This window comes from Trachemys scripta, chromosome 3 (genome assembly GCF_013100865.1).
Source record: "Trachemys scripta elegans isolate TJP31775 chromosome 3, CAS_Tse_1.0, whole genome shotgun sequence".
Taxonomy (NCBI): domain Eukaryota; kingdom Metazoa; phylum Chordata; order Testudines; family Emydidae; genus Trachemys; species Trachemys scripta.
Window position 1 is genome coordinate 120,183,743 of NC_048300.1, and position 18,051 is coordinate 120,201,793.

The 18,051-nt window shown below is 42.5% G+C and overlaps 1 protein-coding gene across 1 annotated transcript in view; it reads left to right on the forward strand.

The window, feature by feature from the left end:
• Positions 1-14,377, forward strand: part of LAMA4 (laminin subunit alpha 4) — a 134,629-nt gene extending 120,252 nt beyond the window's left edge. The window contains exons 31-38 of the mRNA XM_034765838.1: positions 671-861; positions 2,992-3,181; positions 4,013-4,168; positions 5,839-5,998; positions 8,699-8,829; positions 11,248-11,341; positions 11,703-11,822; positions 13,755-14,377. Of these exons, the coding sequence (XP_034621729.1) occupies positions 671-861; positions 2,992-3,181; positions 4,013-4,168; positions 5,839-5,998; positions 8,699-8,829; positions 11,248-11,341; positions 11,703-11,822; positions 13,755-13,900 (1,188 nt within the window). The 3' untranslated portion in view covers positions 13,901-14,377. The remainder of the gene's footprint in view (positions 1-670; positions 862-2,991; positions 3,182-4,012; positions 4,169-5,838; positions 5,999-8,698; positions 8,830-11,247; positions 11,342-11,702; positions 11,823-13,754) is intronic.
• Positions 14,378-18,051: the final 3,674 nt, after the last annotated feature.

Below are 18,051 nucleotides of genomic sequence, written 5' to 3' on the forward strand. Positions count from 1 at the left end.
GGGGGGGGTGTTTGTTTGTTTGACTTTATAACAAACAAAAGGACAATCCACTGTAAATTTTCTACTGCGGGACATTTACAGGGCTGCATTTGCCTCAGCTTCAGGGAACAGTCATATCATTCTTTCCTAGTAGAATTGGAAAACAAAATTTCTGAGGTCTCCTAAAAAGTGTGACAGAAAGTTTCCTCTCCTGTTTCCTCTTTAGTCTTAAGGCAGTGAAGGCAGTGAGCTAGTGTTTGCTCTCAGCTACATCCATGCAACTCCACCTGCTATAATCAACTTGCATCGGTGTAAATGAGAACCTTAATCCAGTATTCTGAGATTGAGGTCCTATGCTATGCTGAATTGCAGCAGAGCTCACATCCTTAAAAGGAGGAAAGACCACCACAAGGGGCTCAGGCTGGCAAATTCATAAGAACTGAATTGCCATTATATGTTGGCTAAGCAGTTAGAAATTCTGTGTTTCTTTGCATCAGTGGTGGGCATGGAGCCGAAAATTAAATACAATAGAATTATTTGGGGACAGATATATTGATTAGATTTGGAACAACTCTAGATATTTTTATAAGCAATGCAAAATAGTACCTGCCAGTTGGTAAACAGTATTGTCTCTGCTCATCATATGCACATCCACTTTAAACACTTGTTTAATGGCTTTCTTTGTATGAAGGTGGGAAGAGAAAAAGAAAGAACCTCAAAGGCAAGTGGCCTCAAAAATTTAGATCAAGAAATGAGTGTGCAAAGAGACCTTGACTGCCAGTTGTCCAAGAACCCCACAGCAATTGAACATGCAAACCAGTTTGGAGGAATAGCAAACAGCCGGCAAGAGTTTGACCACATACCAAAGAATTTCAGTGACAGGTAAAGCATCACATAGTGACCTGAGAAATAAAAACAATTTACTCTCAGAGAAAAGAGCCATGGAAACAAAGAAAGAAAGAACTTGGAACTAACAAGATGTACTTGCTGCCATTACCTTGGTTATTGTGCTTATATCCTGTATCCCTTTCATGGGCTCTTCATCTGCTTTGTGTCTTGAGAAATTGTGCCTCCCTAACTGCTTGTATGGCACCTATTGCAATTTGGATGCTAGTGCAATAATACTGCTAATAATAATATATTAAACCTCTGAGCAAGCCAGCTGCATCCCTCCCATATCACAATGCAAAAAGACTTAGGCCAAAGCCTGCAGTCCTGACTCAATCAATACTCAGCAAAAATGCCCATAGGAGCCTAGCCTGAGTAAGAAATGCAGGATTTGACTCAATATTAATACTATTACAATATCATATATTTACATAATGCACTCCCTCCATAAGCACATGTCCAACCACAGGCTATATCACAGTCTCTCTCTGCACACATAAGCAATAATGACATCAGGGAGAATTGCATGGCCTGAAAGAACGTATTTATATAACAATCACTTCCCCAGTTCCCCAGTGGAACATGGCAGCTGTCTAGCAGCACTGCATGGTGGATTAGCACATGAAGCAAAGGATACCATGTCCTATTCAAACAGCAGTGCAATTGTAGGTAATGAAGGTAATTCTCTATATAGTGTAGTTCAATCTGCATGGCAAGGATATTTAATGCTCATACTCTCACACAAAGCGCTATATAATAGTCTATGACCACAAGGGATCAGGATCTTGGTTTAACGTTTATGCAAAAAACATCAGATTCAACAACACAGTGGCCCCTAAGCATACTGGGGCACTGGTTCAGAGGGAAGAATGGCATTTATTGAATCACAATGAAACCATTGAATTTGTTTTACTTCAATACAGTATTTTACAAACAACTATTGCAACCTTGATGTTGAAGTTCAATATGTAGTACATGTGAGACAGACAACAACAAAAGAGAACCCAAATTCTATTCCTCCCTAATGCTGCATTTGTTTATGTATTTATTAAAAAGTAACATGGAAGTATGGAAGTCATAGGTTTCATGATTTTAATGTTGATTAAAAATACCCATGACTTTGACATTTTAAAATGTATCCTTGTGGGCGAGTGTATATGACATTAAGCATTTCAACAAATCTGACAGAAAATCCTGAGCGGTGCCAAGCTAACCCTTGGACTAAATGAGAAGTGCGAGAGAGCAGGAACTCAGCACCACCACTGCTGTAACACAAAGGACCGGACTAGTGAACACTCAGGCCTCCACTATACTAACTCTCCCAACCCTGCCATATTGGGAGTCCTAATGTAGATGACATTTTAAGCACTGTGGCAATTAGACCTTTTATTTTAATACTGCAGGGATGTGGCAGGCATGGTCCACTCCAGCCTCTTTCCAACCAAACAATTTGGAGACTTTCTTCAGGGGAAACACACAGTGATTTATTTATAAAATTCATGTCCACCACCTTTGCAGATTGTACAGCAGCTTTACGAATATCCTGGGACTCTAAGGCTTCTGACCCCAGCAGGGGAGAGACCTCCTATGGCCTTGGCTCTACCAGCCTACAGCTCTTTCCCTTTCTTGCCCCCTTTTCATACTTTTTTCCTGTGCCTTGGTCCCTTCTGAGTTAATGAGGTAATTAGCTTTTAACTCTCCCCCGCCTAGCCTCAATCTATCAATTTGGCACAGTTCCCCATATTCAGGTGTGTGCGGGGTAACTCATGGAAGCTGTAGGGATCAGAGTGCTGGATTAGCTGCTGTAGTCCACCACTCTGTCACAGCATGTAAGAAATGCGTATATACGTCTTTGTGATTGATCTGTATTGATTTTATTCACTCCCTAGGATTCGGTTTTGGTTTTCAAAAGATGAGTTCTTTGTGAGATGGATTTTCCTCTGCTTGGTATCAGCTCTGCCTTCTATTCGAATAACCATATAGAATGTACATCTAAAACATAATTTGCATAAACAAGGACTACATTCTCTGGCATAAGGGGACAGATCTCAATTCTCCCTTCTCTGCATGGTGACTTCAATCACATCTGCTCTGTTACTAAAATGACATGTTTTTATTTGACAGATCACAGTTCTCCATTAGTTTGAAAACTCACTCATCCCATGGAATGATCTTTTATGCATCTGATCAAGAGGAAAACAACTTCATCACCCTTTTTGTTGCCCATGGCCGGCTGATTTTTATGTTTAATGTTGGTCATCAGAAGCTAAGGATTAAAAGCCAAGAAAAGTACAATGATGGGCTTTGGCACAATGTAAGTTGAAGAAAGTGATTGATGTTATGATGGTGATATTATATGATGATACATGCGTCAGGAAACCATAGCGGAGAATCTTCTAATCTGACAATTCATTTCCATGGGGATGTCAGTCTTTGTCCATAACCACATACACTTGCGTATATGCTGAGAAATTTCTGCTAACATTTTAAAATCCACCACGTAGATCTGAGTATTTTGCCAAGTCATTAACTGGGGGCTAAGGAGTTTAGTCAGTTACAGTAATCCGCCAAGTGGAAGAGGCGGAGGTGATCAGAACAATGAGGCCAAGCAAGGTTTGGAAAGGCTTAGAACTGGAAGAGAAGGTTATGTGATCTGAAGCAGTATTGAGACAAAGGAGCTGGGAGGGCAGTGAGGGCACCTTAAATGTGAACAATATATGTAATATAAGACATATATATGTATGTGTAAATATATTCTTTGCATTGTTGTAGCCACGCTGGTTCTGGAATATTAGAAAGACAAGGTGGGTGAGGTCCAAAAAAAGATATTACTTCACTCACCGTGTCTCTAAATATCTTGGCTATATACAATGTTCTATTTTGTTTAACAAAATGTTAAGACAAAAGTTGCATTGCCAGCCTTTTATATATGGGAGGAGATGGTTGTCCAACAGAGAAGATTAACAGTTTAAATACAGCCAGTGTGCAGCCAGCTTGTAAATTTTGAATCAGACAATCTTCTCTAATACCCTGCTATTATCTCATGTTCTCATCTCCTTCTGTTATACAGTTATGTTTCCTCAGCAGTTTCATTATCATCTGCTTCAATAGCTAAATTGTCACTGAATAAATTTTCTCTTTCAAGGTGATATTTGTTCGGGAAAAAGATACTGGTCGTTTGATAATTGATGGTCTCCGAGTATTGGAAGAAAGTCTTCCTTCCGTTGATAATACGTGGCAAGTCAGTGGACCGCTTTATATAGGGGGTGTGGCTCCAGGAAAAGCTGTAAAAAATATCCAGGTAAAATAGACACATATTGTATCTGAAATTACTAATATACATTTTGGCCTCGATCCTCAGGTGTGGCTGAAGACCACACAGCACAAATCGGGGGGCAGGGGTGAAAGGTGGGTCTAAGCCACCACTGTGTTCCTGGATCCTGGGCTGGTGATGTACTGGGCTGGACCCGTAGCAAAACCTTAAACCAGCCAGGTGATCATTATGGCAGTCAAGGATCACCGAGCACCACAGAAGTAGCAGTCACACCCCTTTCCTCTGGTCATGCCCATTATGCAGGCTGAATGGAAAAGATGGCATAGGAATCATTCTGACAGCTCTGCATCACTAGAAGATCCCTCTAAAATGGGATGATCCCTCTCACATGGCTATTTAAACTGACGTTAGGGCTTTGAATCTGCAGAGTGGTTCAAAGATGCTTCTCCACAGACAAGGATTAGGACTTATTTGTTTTCCTTCTAAAGAAGTTACACAGCAAAACCACACTATTTGATAGTAGAGTTACACCAGAAAGGTGTTGCTAACATTTTAACAAGGGGCTCCCACAAAAATTATTCCCATTTGCCTATGAGGGAATAGGGAAATTTTGTTTTGCCATCTATTCAAATCTGCTTCCTCATAAACAAACAAACAAAAAAGGAACAGGCAGTGCAATCTGGCAAAAATGCATCACCCCAGCTGATTCAGTGGCAAAAGAACCAAATGTGCTGCAATACCCTGAGAACTCTTTTCAGCATGTCATTGATTATAACCAGATTATTTGTCTGTTTTGTCTAATCTAATATCATCTCTCTGGCCCGTCACCATTGTATCGGAGAGCCTCCTTAACACTCTAAAAACTAAAGATATCAATAACACGCCCTCCTTCACTTTCTTCCTTCTCAGATGGTAATACAATAGCTTGGCTTTGAGGATTTTTGTATTTGTTTCTTTTAGTAATTTGGGTAGGAGGGCATGTGGTGGATGTGTAAGTGGGTGTAGACCTTACTAAGGGAAAGCTAAGACAAAGACATTCATGTTGTTGATTGTTAGTCACAGCAATAAAGAATAATGGTCTGCGATATACATGTCAATTATGAAGGTTTTAAGCAGACAGTGATTTTCACTTGTGTCGTCTCAGATACCTGAGAGCTTTACATAGCTACATGAAGGCCAAGAGTCTGCCCTACATATTGGAGACACATTGGAGGATGCTGAAGAGCAAAAACTTGACAAAGCAAAACCCAAAGCAACAAGGATTCCTCCTGGGGAATTCTTGGGTGCACATACCAAGGTAGTAACTCTGCCACACATGGAGAGTGTAGCCCCGTCCTCACCCAAAGGCAAGAGGGTGCGGCTGTAGCCCTGCTGCTGTGCTCCATCTATTCTTTGTTTTCCAAAGCTCAGAGAAGGCCATGAGAGCACAAGTTAGCTCTTATCTGAGGTTGGTCTGATTGACACCAGGGAACAGGCAGGACCCAGAGTAAGAGGAGCACAAAGGTAGTTTAAAGTCCCTTCCCATACCTCCACCCTTCCCTTTTCCCTGCCTAATGCAGAAATGGTGCAACAGAGAAACAGATGCCTACAATTCATAAACAACCCCAGCTGGAGCTCTGAATCAAAAGGGAAAGACGAAAGCCTTACCTTCCTTCCAGGAGCATTTTACTTAATAATCACTCACTTTGTTTCCTCAGATTAACTCAGTCTACAGTTTTAATGGTTGTCTCAGCAATTTACAGCTCAACGGAAGATCAATCACTTCTGCTTCTCAGACGTTCAGTGTGACTCCTTGCTTTGAAGGCCCATCAGAAGCAGGAACGTACTTTTCATCAGAAGGAGGATATGTAATTCTTGGTAATGTGTAACTGAACAAATTTATCCAATAATAAGACTGGAATATTTACTGTACTTCACATGTGGATGAGAGAGTTGGGTATCTCTCTATCTAGTTGCAGAATTTTTTAAATTTAATCATCACTGTGCAGGGAGTCATGAGACATCAGTTCAACAACACGATATATCCTTTACCTAATGTTGGTGTGGAGAATGTCAGTATGTAAAAAATTATATTTTACAAGTTAACTAGTGTCAAATTTCTTTTCGCTATGGGGAAGTGTAAATTCTTAAAGACTCATTGGAGTCAATGGAGCTAAAACAATCCATACCAGCTGAGGATGAGAATGGACTGTAAGGTGGATAGAAAGCTGGCTAGATCGTCGGGCTCAACGTGTAGTGATCAATGGCTCCATGTCTAGTTGGCAGCCAGTTTCAAGCGGAGTGCCCCAAGGGTCGGTCCTGGGGCCGGTTTTGTTTAATATCTTTATTAATGATCTGGAGGATGGTGTGGACTGCACTCTCAGCAAGTTTGCAGATGACACTAAACTAGGAGGCGTGGTAGATACACTAGAGGGTAGGGATCGGATACAGAGGGACCTAGACAAATTAGAGGATTGGGCCGAAAAAAACCTGATGAGGTTCAACAAGGACAAGTGCAGAGTCCTGCACTTAGGACGGAAGAATCCCATGCACTGCTACAGACTAGGGACCAAATGGCTAGGTAGCAGTTCTGCAGAAAAGGACCTAGGGGTCACAGTGGACAAGAAGCTGGATATGAGTCAACAGTGTGCCCTTGTTGCCAAAAAGGCTAACGGCATTTTGGGCTGTATAAGTAGGGGCATTGCCAGCAGATCGAGGAACGTGATCGTTCTCCTTTATTTGACATTGGTGAGGCCTCATCTGGAATACTGTGTCCAGTTTTGGGCCCCACACTACAAGAAGGATGTGGAGAAATTGGAAAGAGTCCAGCGGAGGGCAACAAAAATGATTAGGGGTCTGGAGCACATGACTTATGAGGAGAGGCTGAGGGAACTGGGATTGTTTAGTCTCCAGAAGAGAAGAATGAGGGGGGATTTGATAGCAGCCTTCAACTACCTGAAGGGAGGTTCCAAAGAGGATGGAGCTCGGCTGTTCTCAGTGGTGGCAGATGATAGAACAAGGAGCAATGGTCTCAAGTTGCAGTGGGGGAGGTCCAGGTTGGATATCAGGAAAAACTATTTCACTAGGAGGGTGGTGAAACACTGGAATGCGTTACCTAGGGAGGTGGTGGAGTCTCCTTCCTTGGAGGTTTTTAAGGCCCGGCTTGACAAAGCCCTGGCTGGGATGATTTAGCTGGGAATTGGTCCTGCTTTGAGCAGGGGGTTGGACTAGATGACCTCTTGAGGTCCCTTCCAACTCTGATATTCTATGATTCTATGATTCTATGAGGATCTGCCCCTGAATTTTTAAATAATACTTAACTCAAAAGGCAAATGAAAAGATTTCCTGTATGTCATGAAGTGGGTTAGCAGTATGTATAACAAAATTGTTTAAGTTATTTAAGGCTATGGAACAGTATTCTGTTCTGGGAAGCGTCTTATGGACAAATTGTGCCAATAGGCACTAGGCAAGCAGAGGATGAAGCTGGGCCACAACACCTCAAGAAAATAGGGGGGTTGCTGGCTGTTTCTGATCTGCTCCACAGCCTGCCACAGGCTTGGAGGACGGGGTTAGTGCTACTGAATCCTGCAGTCTCTACTCAGGCAAAACTCCCACTGCCTGAGGCTATGTCTACACTGCAGCCTATGTTGGCAAAATGTATGTCACTCAGGGGTCTGAATATTCCACCCCCCTAAGCAACATAATTTACACCGACATAAGCACTCGTGTGCACTGCGCTATGTTGGCGGGAGAGCTTCTCCCGCCAACATAGCTTATGCCGCTCGCGGAGGTGGGGTTTTATGCAAAGGGGAGAGCTCTCTCCCGTCGGAATACAGCATCTTCACCAGACGGGCTCCAGAGGTACAGTTGTATCTGTACAGCTATGCTGCTGCAGCGTTGTACATAAGAACGTAAGAACAGCCGTACCGGGTCAGACCAAAGGTCCATCCAGCCCAGTATCCTGTCTACCGACTGTGGCCAATGCCAGGTGCCCCAGAGGGAGTGAACCTAACAGGCAATGATCAAGTGATCTCTCTCCTGCCATCCATCTCCATCCTCTGACAGACAGAGGCTAGGGACACCATTCCTTACCCGTCCTGGCTAATAGCCATTAATGGACTTAACCACCATGAATTTATCCAGTTCTCTTTTAAACTCTGTTATAGTCCTAGCCTTCACAACCTTCTCAGGTAAGGAGTTCCACAAGTTGACTGTGCGCTGCGTGAAGAAGAACTTCCTTTTATTTGTTTTAAACCTGCTGCCTATTACGCATAGATATGTTGTACGCATAGATATGGCCTGAGTTAGAACTGCAGAATTTCACGCCAAGCCAGTTTCACACAAGGAGGCTGCATGAGGTGAGGCTTATGCCCTGGGGGCAAAATTGCCTCGAACATCTCAATTTTCTACTTTCCCTTTTGCTGTCAAAAAGTATCTTCAAGACTAAAATATCTATGACGATATTAAAACCAGAAGTCAGCATTAGAACTGTATGCTACAATGTAGTAGATGTCCAGTTTCACAATTAGTCTGGGTATAGAAATAACATTGTGTGACTGCTCACTTTTGTCCCCTCAGATGAATCCTTCAGTTTAGGCCTGAAATTTGAAGTTGTTTTGGAAATACGCCCCCGAAGCAGTTCGGGAATCCTAATGCATGGTCACAGTGTGAATGGGGAGTACCTGAATATGCACATGAAACAAGGACAGGTAAAAGAAGGTCACATTTTCTTCACTGTTCTGCCTAGTTCCCTCTACAGTGTACTTGGATTCAGTCCTACATGCAGTTTTTGTCTAACAAATTTAGTATTCCTTGAATCTTCTTTCTCTCCTAAATATATTACCCCATTAAACAAGAAGCAGTTAAGCACAACCCAGATACTTCTATTAATGTACATAAATATTTATCAGCCAATATCAAATCAAATTATTTTATTGGCAACAATTAATATTTAATGTACAGATGAAAGGGAAAAGGAACACTGACACTTTGGTGCTGTTCTTTCATCTGCATATTAAAAATGTATAACAGTTCCAAGGAAGGTGACTTGATTTCATTTTCTTGGTGAGTTAATACATTTTTATTTACTGCATGTTAAAAGAGACGTCTGAGTTGTGCTCATCTTTTTTTAGCAGACACGTTGAGGGGGTGCTCCCACGACTCTTGGGCTGATAATCAGAGCGCCCCCCTCCTCCTCCCCCCACCCCAGGGTTCTGGAAAACTATAAATTGAAAACAGTGGGCTTAAGTCTCTAAACAGTTGTTGCTATTATTGCTTGTTGTTTGTATTACAGTAACACCTGGAGACCCCAACCAAAACTGGGGTTGTATAGTGCTAAATGCAATATATACACATAATAAGAGAGGCTCCCAGACAGACAAATGTTTGGAGAAAGAAAGAATCATTTCTCCCACTTTTAAGATGGGAAACTGAGGCATGGAGGATAGAGCTGTAATAAGTTTTGATCTTTATAAATTAACAGGGGACATTAACCTCTGAGCCTTTTGCAGCTGCATAGGATGTCGCTGTCATGGCACTGTTAACATATGGATCTATACATGACTGGTTCAGTGTGATCTTTACTATGCATATAATATAGATGGGAGTCACAGATGAGATGTGGTAGGGAAAGGCATAAGTGACCCTCACCAAAATGGTCCTGCAGTTACCCCCTTAGCAAATGGCTATATTCTTCTGATGTGATTTTTCTTTAAGCACATAATCAATGCTCTCTCTTTTTTGAAAATTGCTTTCTGTTTCGTTTATTGACAGACACTTCTGCAGGAGATAAACCAGAATGGCCAGCCCTTTTCACTTACTTTTAAACCATCACCCATCTTAGTTCACCACCATCAGCTCACCTGACCACTTTATTAGGCCTTTCCCCAAGCCTTTTGAATTTGATTTTGCTAGTGATGCCCATAAACTTGGCCAAGGCCTAGGGGAAGCAAAAAGAGGATGAGGCTTATTGAGGTTTCTTATGTTGGTACCCTCCAGACAAAAATAAAAATGTTCCCTAATTATCACTGGCATTTCCTCTACAATGAAAGTTGAGTGATTTCTTTTAATCATTTTCAGTGGACAACCTGTGATTATTATATGTGTACATCTACACTGCAATTGAGGTGTAATTTCCAACTCAGGTAGACATACGTGCGCTAGCTTTGATTGAGCTAGTGCACTAAAAATAGCAGTGTGACCACAGCTGCTCAGGCTAGCTGCCCACATACAATCCCATCCAAGAACTTAGGTATGTACTCAGGAAGTTAGCCCAAGCCGTTGCCCATGCCACCGTGGCTATACTGTTATTTTAGTGTACTAGATCGATCAAAGCTAGCGCATGTATGTCTACCTGAGCTGCAAATACACCTCCAGTTGCAGTGTAGACATATCCTAAGGGCCAATTTCTAAGGGCACAGCTCAAGTAAATGGGTTGCGTTTGCATGAGTTGTGAGTCCTCAGAAGGAATCTTGCACTCTGCCACAGACAGAGCTGCTCCACAACTGCTATTGCAATCTTTATGGGGAAAGGTGGTCTTGCAATTAAGGCACTGGACTCAGGAGAATTGGGTTCAGTTCCTAGCTCTGCCACAGATGTCCTTTGTGATCTTAGACAGTTTGCTTAAGCTCTCTATGCCTCGATTCCCCATCTATACAACAGAGAGAACAATACTTCTTTTCTCCTACCCTTTGTCTGTCTTCTCTGTTTAGATTGTAGGTTCTTCAGGGCAGGGACTATCGCTTACTAAGTGTTTGTGTAGTAGTAAGCACTAAGTAATACAAAAATAATCAATAAGGCAGCAGTTCTGGAAATCTGAGTGAAATTGGTTGAGGTATATTCTTTTTTAACTGAGAGTAAAAAAACAAAACAAAAATCTTTCCCTGTGTTCAGAACACAAATGTTGTAAAAACTACTGAAATTAGAAGCTTGAAACGTGGTTCATTTTAAAGATCTTTTAAGAATTAGTGTAAAGGAAATTGGTTCATTCACTTTTAAAGTTATAAATGTTTAAAGTGGGAACCAAGCATTAGTGCAACAACCAGGTGAAAAAAAAAGGGGGGGCGGAAGTGATGGGAGGGGAATAAAGAAAAGATTTTACAGTATGCATTACATTGTTTTTTCCCCAGGTTATAGTGAAACTGAATAACGGAATCAGAGACTTTTCAACCTCAGTTACACCAAAACAAAGTCTCTGTGATGGCATGTGGCACAGAATTGCAGGTGAGTAAATCTCAGATCTTACCACTGTGAAGGGTGGTGGAACCTGATCCTTCCTGCATGGTTGTCCATTCTCATAGGCCAGAGCAGAGGGAGTAGAGATCATGCCTTCAACTCCTCACCAGCATTTGGGATGAAAAGTCCCCAAAGCAAATTTTCATGGAAGAAGCAGTCCATGCCCAAGGAGAGTAGTGCATCCTGGGCCTGCACTCTATAAGCCAAGGGAGGCTTACACAAGGGCCATAGACAATCTAGCCTATACTGTACAGCAGATCCAATAGACATCTTCAGATGCCATACAAAGCATAAATGATGTATTTTATAATTAGGGCTCTTTTTGACAAGATTTTGCTTTGCATTCTAGTGATTAGAGCCTCTAATGTGGTGCAGCTGGATGTGGACTCTGAGGTAAACCATGTAGTAGGACCTCTAAATCCAAAAGCAGTTGACCAGAGGGAGCCTGTGTTTGTTGGAGGTGTGCCAGGTAAGACTTATCAGAGTTGTTATAACTTTGTACCCGAATGCCAACACGGTTTAAAACAGAAACAGAAATGTCTAGTTTTCTTCTAGATAGTGAAAATCACCCTTCTTCTGTGCTCTCTGTTTTCCTCACATAATCCCAAATTTTGAAGAACTGACGTAATGTCCTAGTAAAATTTGACGGCTTAGGGAGAGGTGAAAGAACAGTTTTCTACCAGAAACTGTTGATTTGATGGAATCTAAACATTCCAGGCAGCTGGGGAGATAGTTGGGGAGCCAGCTGGACATCTGGAGAGCTGACTTGCTGGCCCTGAAAAAAAAAAATTGCTTTTCCCATTTTTTTGTTCCAATTTGGAATGAACTTTTTTGGGGGGGAGGGGGAAGAAGGGGATGTGAAATTTTCTATGGGACAGAAATTCCAGTTCCCGCATAGCTTTAGTCTCCAGGTCTTGCGTTGCTAGGCTCCTTCCAACTCCTCCAAGCAACAACTCCCTTGAACATTGAATACACAACATGAAAATTCTTACTCTGTCCATTTCCAATGCACAGATGTCTGTTAATGTGACTTTGTGACTCAGACCATCTGTGTGGTGTGGGCCAAGATTACTATATTTACTTTCATTATTCTGTTGCGCTTTCATATGCAAACTGTAGTCATCAGGATGTAATTTGACTTTTAAATCACTTTCTGTAAAATCTGCATTTCTCTTTGGTAACATGTAGCATTATTTCTCTGTGCCATGAACGTCAATCAAGAATAGCATTAACAATACAATTATATTATTATATTCCTTATCTTGGATTAGTAGTTTAAGAGTGTGATGCTCTCATTCATCCCACACTGTGAGAGGGAGGAAATGAGTCGGAAGGAAACCACACCTTTGTGCGTACATTCTAAACTGGAATTTTCTTAGAACTTCTAAACAATCATCACAAAAACTACCCAGATATGTAATATAATGTGGTAATTGTGAACGCTGTTCTGGTCTGTGATAACAGAACTTTACAATTCTGCATTAGCTATAAAATACTAACGAGACATTACATATTGACTCCATGATATTATCATCATCTTGGAACAGAAGTATCCAATAATGAACTTCACTACAACAAACAAAGCATAAAACTGAATGTAGATATAGTACTGTAAACAGCTAACACATTTACCCTATGCGTCTGTTTTGTTTGGTTATATTTAGTTACATCACAAGAAATTACAAAATTAGACTCAGATCTAGAAAGAAACTTAGGCACCCAATGCCCAAATTTAAGGCCCTAAACCGCAGTACAAGGCAGCCTGATTAGCTCTCAAGAATCACTTTTCTTGCAATTGCTAGAGCTGATCAGAAAACTTCCATCCAAACAAATTTTGATTAAAAATGAGGGGAATATTTTTCCACTTTCTGACCAGCTGTAATAATCATGCTACTAAATCAGGCAGTTTCACAAACCAGGATTAGCCCCATACAAAACCATACTGTAGAATTAGGCTTATTCCAGTTTTCTTGTTGTATTGACTACACCCAAGATATATCATAGGGTGCCCTAGTGAATAGAACACGGCACTGGGACTCAGAATACCTGGTGTCTAGTCACCGTTCTGCCAGTGGCCATTTGGGTGAGTTGCCTCACCTCTCTAGGTCTGAGTTTCCCCATCCATAAAATGGGGCTAATGATGCTAACCTCCTTGATAATCCGCTTTGAGATCTACTGATGGAAAGCGCTATAAAAAAGATAAGTATTATTATTAATACTATTTTACTGATTTTGGGTCTCTTAAAATCTATCTGCAAAATACAAATATTTGAGATTGCCTGTATGTACCAGAGAGCCAGATTTGGTCCCTTGGAATTTAGCCAGCTTTATTTAAAATTGTTGTAAATGGTACTTCTGTCATCATTGGTTCTAATTCTCCTTTTTTCTTTGGTTCTTCCAGAGTCCCTTCTAACGTCCAGCCTGACCACACGCAGCTCCTTCACCGGCTGCATTCGTAACTTTGTGATTGATGGAAAGCCAGTGAGTTTCAGTAAAGCAGCTCTGGTCAGTGGTGCTGTGAGCATCAACACGTGTCCAACAGCCTGATACCGCACAGCAGCAACACTGCAAACTTCTTTACAGCACTGAAGGAAAAAAACACGCAAAAGAAACCATGTTCTATTCCATTACCGATGCTGGGGGAAAATGAAAATATATCAAGGGTCTTTATATGATAAAGCTGTTATGCCTAGGGTCACTCACTTGAAATCTCTATGTGTGGAAAGAAAAGACATGAAGAATAAACAGAGATGTTATTTCTACAATGCTCTTACTAAACCACAAGAACAAGTTTTACAATTCTTACAGTATCTTTGTAGCAAGCCCTATCACGCTGTCAATGAAAATGCTGATGGATTACAGAATAAAGGCAAATGATTTTAAATATGTTGCTTTCCAGAGAGACCTTAAATCATTTCATTCCATACCATACAAATGCCCTTGATCACCAACTTTGGTTTAACTTGAAAAGAATTGCTAATATGCATTAAAGAATAAAGCTAGATAATAGACTTACTGTGTAAACAATTGTGTGCAAGATTCTTTTACATGGAGCTCATTTATTCTTTGCTCAGCTAAAATGGGACTATGCTGACCATAGAATTTTTGGAAACAATAAAAAAATTAGAACCCATTTCTTTCTACTTCCAGGTGAATTCGTGGAACCCTTTTGTAGTGATTTTCTCATCTGACACCATGTAATAGTTTGAATCCTAGCATGAGGTGAAGCAGGACTTACTGTTTTTAATATACATAATAGTTGTTACATAAACTAAACAATATTAGGACAAACTGCCTCACATAGGAAGCAGAGTGTGCGTGCACGTGTGTGTAAGAACTGATTGAAATTTTCAAAATTTAAAGTTTTATATTACATTTTTCATCTAAATTTTAATATATCCAATATACACATATAAATACACAAAGATCCAGGACCTGATTATAGTGGTATAACAAGTAATTTCACTGACTTCAGCAGAATTACTCCTGATTTACACTTGTGTAAACCAGAGAAGAATCAGTCCCAAAGCATCTGGAGAAACACCATCACACAAGTGTAATAATCCCCCCTTGTGAGATCGTTGGTGTGTGTGGATGCCAACCTTTCTCTGACACAGTACTTGGTAGCACATCCAGTGGTCCACTACTCAGAGGCAAGAAGGAAAAGTACCGCAGTTGCTAGGCCTAGTGTAATCTAGCGCATCCTGGATCCCAATAAGCACTCAGCCAATTGCCTTCAAGTGCCACATTCTGCTCAGGTCCCCTAGAAAACCTGACTCCCTGACATTTCCACTCCTACCAACCATCCTCTCAACTGCCATAAACCTTCCCCATCCTGCTAATCTCTAACCCTCCAATGCAGGACAGAAAAGAACAGCAGATTCACTGTTTTGCAGATTCACCACTGGTGTTGCTGAAATTCCTTTTCAGGTTGTCTGCTGCTTCCAGGCAGGTATAGCCAAGAATAACAGATGCTTGCATCTCCTAGGCATATACCAACTATTGTTTATTAAATGTTGGTAAAAGACAGGTGTTACATATTCATTACTGTGTATTTTATTTGTATGCAGAAACCCAGAATGTTCTTCCAGCTCACTTCTGTTCCAAAGAAGTGTTTGAGCTCTGGGAATAAACAAAAATTGTCCTGGGTGTGTAATGGGGCTTTTCTTTCAATGTGCCTTGTAGGAAAGAATGATGACAGCTTTCCCTGCTTAGTCAGATCTTGCTACCTGAAGTTCATTCATGAATCAAAAAACACAGTTCAGTTAGAATTCACAAAAATGTTAATATTCAATTTACTCCACCTTTAATTTATCAGAAGCTAATCGAGCTGAGGGGGGCTGATCCTACTCCTTTTGAAATATATAGGACCAGGAGCTTCCTCCCCCCCCCCACTTGTCTTGGGGAGGAATTCTCTATGAGGCTCGCTTCTCAATCTTCTACCCCATCAGGGGGTACAGGATTTACCCTCCCCAGAGACCTGCAGGAGTCCAGGACCACCTGCATGAAAGGCCTTGTACCTCCACACTAATACTGATACCCAGCAGCCCCTCTGGCTTCCTGGCCATGTCTGCCCAAAGAAGGGGGCCTGCAAAGAAAAATTACTGGAGCCCCAGATGGTATTGTCTATTCCAGGGAATCGTTACATGGCTGAGGTGGAGGAGAAATTTGTTCCCCTGGCATTCCCAGTTTCTGCCACCATCCCCAGTATGGACCCTCAACCTTTCCAAGAACCCTCAACCTTTCCAACCCACCCACCAGTGGCCTCACCGATCAACTCTTCCCCCTCCCTCCCTGCGCTTCCAATCTGCCAAGTTCAGCTGTTCTGCAGCATGCAGGAGGCACTGGGGAAGAGAGAGAAGAGTGGGGATGGGATGCACTTGGGAAGGGGGTGGAACTGGGTGGAAAGAGGCAGGAAGGAGGCAGGGCAAAAGCAGAGCAGGGAAAAGAGGCGGGGCGGCAGTGGGGGGTTGGAAGAAGGGATGGGGGGTGGAGCCTGCAGCAGAGTGGGCGTGGGGGCTTAGAGGAAGAGGGCAGGTGGCGGCAGGGCCAGGGGCCCGGAGGAAGCTGGCACCTGTGCGCAAAATAGTCTCATGCCACTTCCTTAGTGTCCTTTAGATACTTGGGCCAGCCATTCCTAAAGTAACATAGAACTTCCTGAGGTTGCATGTCTGTCGAGGTTTCTTTTTGTAGCTGATGTAATCTCTTTTTCCAACACTGGTCTGTATGAGTCCACCATATCCACATACACCTTTACATCATCTTCAAGCTCATGGGTAGGTCACAGCAATGCTAGGCTCTGTGACAGAGTATCTGCTACTACCGGATTTTTCCCATGAACATATTTAGCGACTGGGTTTCATCGCACTAACCTTAGCAAAAGACGTTGCCATCTCAGCGGTACTTGATCCAGAGGTTTTCTACTGATGAGGATTACAAGTAGTTTATAGTCTCCATATGGAGGTGTGGATTCATCTCCCACTTCTAAAACCATGTTATGTACTTCTGTGCCAGATATGGACTGGTCACAGAGCTTGCTTATACACACTAGATGTGTTGATCATAAGATCCTTTAATGCTCAGGCTATCTTAAATGAGGTATTTTCTATTCCATTACAGAGGGGGCAAAAAGTGGAAGACATAATGGAGCAAATAGAACTATGAAAAGTCAGGAAAGCGGGAGGGGAGGAGGGTGTGGAAGCAGAGAAAAGAACTGACAGAAGGGAACTGCAATGCATGACAGTTCGTTAGCAAGAGTCAGGCTAACTGTAACCCTGATAACGTGAGATTTATAGAAGCGAGGAATGTGTAAGGCGGGTGAGAAAGAACTGTGTAGTAAGTCATTATGACCTGGTATGTATAGAAGGTGTAGGAGACCTTGTGTAGATAAGGTATAGAAAATATTGTATGTTGGCAAGAGTCAAAACAATTTAGAAATGAGATATCAAGGAGACAAAATGCAGCTGTCCCTCATTATTTCTGTGAATGAAAGGTATAAATGCTTGCTGTAATTAGTTACCTGAGAGAGATCTGCTTAGCTCTCTCCTCTGCACAACTGTGAGAGTTAATAAAGCATCTGACTTGCTGTACCTAAACAAAAGAGTGAAAACTCAGTTTTTCTCCGACAATTTGGGGGCTCGTCCGGAATGGCAACGCCCACAGAAGCACTGGCAGCTGCTACGGATCGTTCCCCTTCGAACCCCATGGCGCCACAATAGAGGTAAGAGACCTTTTAAAATCTCTATTGGGGTGTCGGAGGAGGACTGTCCGTCTGTCCCTGTTGGGCTCACGCCATCCAAACTTATTCACTGTGCAGCAAGGTCAGATGCAGAGTGGTGTAGTAGGGGAATTGTTTGCCGCCCACTGTATACATATGCTAGGTGCATAGGCAGGGCCGGCTTTAGGCCGATTCAGCCGATTCGGCTGAATTGGGTCCCGCGCCAAGAGGGCCCCGCGCTGCAGCTCTCCACCCCGCCCCCAGCTCACTTCCCCCTCCTCCCCTGCCCTGCACGCCCCGCCCCCTCCCCTGCTTCCCGCGAATCAGAGATTCGCGGGAAGTCTGAGACTAAGCAGCAGGGGCGGGCCGGCCGGCAGCACGAGGTAAGCTGGGGTGGGGGCGGGAGAAGGGCTCCGGGGAGGCGCAGCCCGTTCCCGCAGGCCCCAGCACGGCCCCCGTGGCCCGGCTCCGGCCCGGTCCC